Source organism: Glandiceps talaboti, chromosome 14 (assembly GCF_964340395.1).
Source record: "Glandiceps talaboti chromosome 14, keGlaTala1.1, whole genome shotgun sequence".
NCBI lineage: Eukaryota > Metazoa > Hemichordata > Enteropneusta > Spengelidae > Glandiceps > Glandiceps talaboti.
Window position 1 is genome coordinate 19,848,893 of NC_135562.1, and position 2,492 is coordinate 19,851,384.

General features: G+C 38.4%; 1 protein-coding gene across 1 annotated transcript; it reads right to left on the minus strand.

Moving 5' to 3' along the window:
* Positions 1-475: 475 nt before the first annotated feature.
* On the minus strand, positions 476-1,736 carry LOC144445394 (uncharacterized). The gene is made up of 3 exons (XM_078134932.1): positions 1,698-1,736; positions 998-1,586; positions 476-624 (listed from the first exon to the last, which is right to left on the minus strand). Exons 1-3 carry the CDS (start codon positions 1,734-1,736, stop codon positions 476-478), a joined length of 777 nt encoding a protein of 258 aa, XP_077991058.1.
* Positions 1,737-2,492: the final 756 nt, after the last annotated feature.

Below are 2,492 nucleotides of genomic sequence, written 5' to 3' on the forward strand. Positions count from 1 at the left end.
ACTACATAAAACCTTTTAATGAACTACTCATTTAATACTAAAACTAAACAAAGAGTTGAATATAATAGGAAAACGACATTGTGAATTGAATATGTGTAGAAGAAATAAAAAAAAACAACGTATTTACAAGAAAGATGACGACGTTGTGGACAGCTGATAAAAACGCACTGCTGTCATGGTTGCATCTTTAAATAGTGTTCACTGACATGTAATTTACATGTCAGTAAATGTAATCAAATTGTATCAATGTGTACAAACGATGTGTCCACAATTTAGCCACTCAATGGGAAAAAAAATTAAGTTCAGAAAAATGAAGTAAGGCCTAGGGGTTTCTGTTTCATTGCACGGCTGTCTGCTGCTTTTCTGTGTAAACTACGGAGCAAACAACTGGGTAGGTTCACAATCAGGCTGCGACTCTTGCCATAACAAACACCGAGAAAACATAGCTGCCACTTCGCCGTGCGATGATACCGGTTCACGGGGGCCATCGTTTTCTTTTCAGTGTCAATCTTAGCATCGTGTAATATCTCGGTTCTGTAACTGCTTCATAAGGGATGTTCAACTTGAGTTTGTGCCATGCATTCCGGAGAGTGTCTGCTGTCAATGCATTCCAGGATTCCGAAGCTGAAAAAGTTTTACACCTTTGATAATGTTTATTGGAAAAAGAAATGAAATTCCTTTCACTTCTGACCGACAATCATCTTTTCGGTATTACAATCAATGGTCAACAATGCCGCAACAGATATAGAGCTAAATTTCTTGCATTAATCCTTACGGATTAGACTGGGATGCAGGTAGTGGAACTTTCTGGGTGGTGTGCAAGACAGAATGAGATGGCACGGTTTCTTATGAGAAGTTGATGTGTGTGTATAATTTGAGTAATTGATTGATTCTGTAGATGTGTGAGGTAATACTGAATAAGAGTGGTCTGCAATAACAGCTGAACGACAAACAGAAAAGGGCAACACATGCAGAAAACCAGATGCTTTGCCCTTACTTCTCATCATCTCCAATTTGTACCTTAGTTTGTGGACACGCTCTGCATTGTTTCCTCTTAGATAAGCCTTCCTAGGATCAGTATGTGTGTGTTTGCTTATTTTTCTGGTCTTCTTGTCTGCTTGGTGTTTCTTAAAAACAGCTTTGTGTATGGGTACATTTGGTAGTTTAGATTTCCTAGATGGTATATTCCATTGTTGTGGTCTTGAAGGGCAAGAGATTGACTGGTAACGTGATTGATTTGTCTTCGAAAATTCTGTTAGTCCATACAACAGTGCTGCCACATGACAACATATTCCAGACAAACCTGTTATGCATGTACAGTATGCAGACTGGATCATGTGATTTGACTTTCTGATTGAGATGTATGTATCATATGGTGACGTCCTCATGGACGGCAGTATAGTAGCTTTAATGTAGATGAAATAAGATTCATCTGACATAGGGTGATATTTCACGGTCTGAAGATGACCTGCACAGTACAGTCGGTAACCTTTGCCAAACTGCTTATCAGTGCCCTTTGCCTTGTCTCTCAAATGGGGTTGATTAACAAGAAAATGCCACATGGAACTGAAATTGACATCTGGTACCTGAGAATGAAAGAAGAAACAGTTATAATTTAATGGTTTGATTCTGTAGTATGACTGAAAACAAGCTAGCTTGATATAGAATATACAATATGTTCCCTATGGATCCCTCACCTGTGAATCCAAAGTAAATCCTCTTTCTCGTTCTACCATGGGAACATCAAACAACGTAGTAGAGAGAGATTATAACTTTTCAAGTTAGCTAGGTTTCATTACCAGTTGTGCAAAGGTTATATTTTAGCAAGTATTAATGTTAACCCTGAGTTGTGGGATCATAAGGAACTCTTTCCAAGACTGTTTGCCATTTTACCTTTCCAAAATTATTTTCTACACAAACCTACCCCTGTAGTTCTAGTAAAAAGTACTGTAACATTGCAAATAGTAAAATGGATTTGACTCTTTATTTCAGCTTATGTAAATAGGTTTCAAAAGTTTCCGACTTTTTGCCTGCAAATGACGAAGTTTTTATAGGTGATTAAAGATTTGTATGACATTTTTGACAAAAGTACCATATTAATAACGAAAAATTGATTTTTTTGGAAATCTGCAATGAGCTTTTTGCTTCGGGAGTCTTCGGAAAATGACGTCACTGCCAGAACACGATCGCCGCGTCCATTTTTTTAACCATGCCTGAACGTTGTGTGGTAGGGGGGTGCTCTGCAACCAGAACCGAAAATTTATCTTTACACCGTTTTCCGAAGAACTCGTCAACAAAAAAAAGCTTGGGAGAAATTTGTGTCTTCTACAAGGTGTGATTGGAAAGGTGCTTCGGACTCCAGCGTAGTCTGCTCGCAGCATTTTACGGAGAATGATTTTGTTCCCAGTCCCACAGTGGACATAAAAAGCAAGTGTGGGTTTCGTGTTCGGTAAGTGTAAACTAAAAATCCTACTTTTGTGCACCTAGGTTAT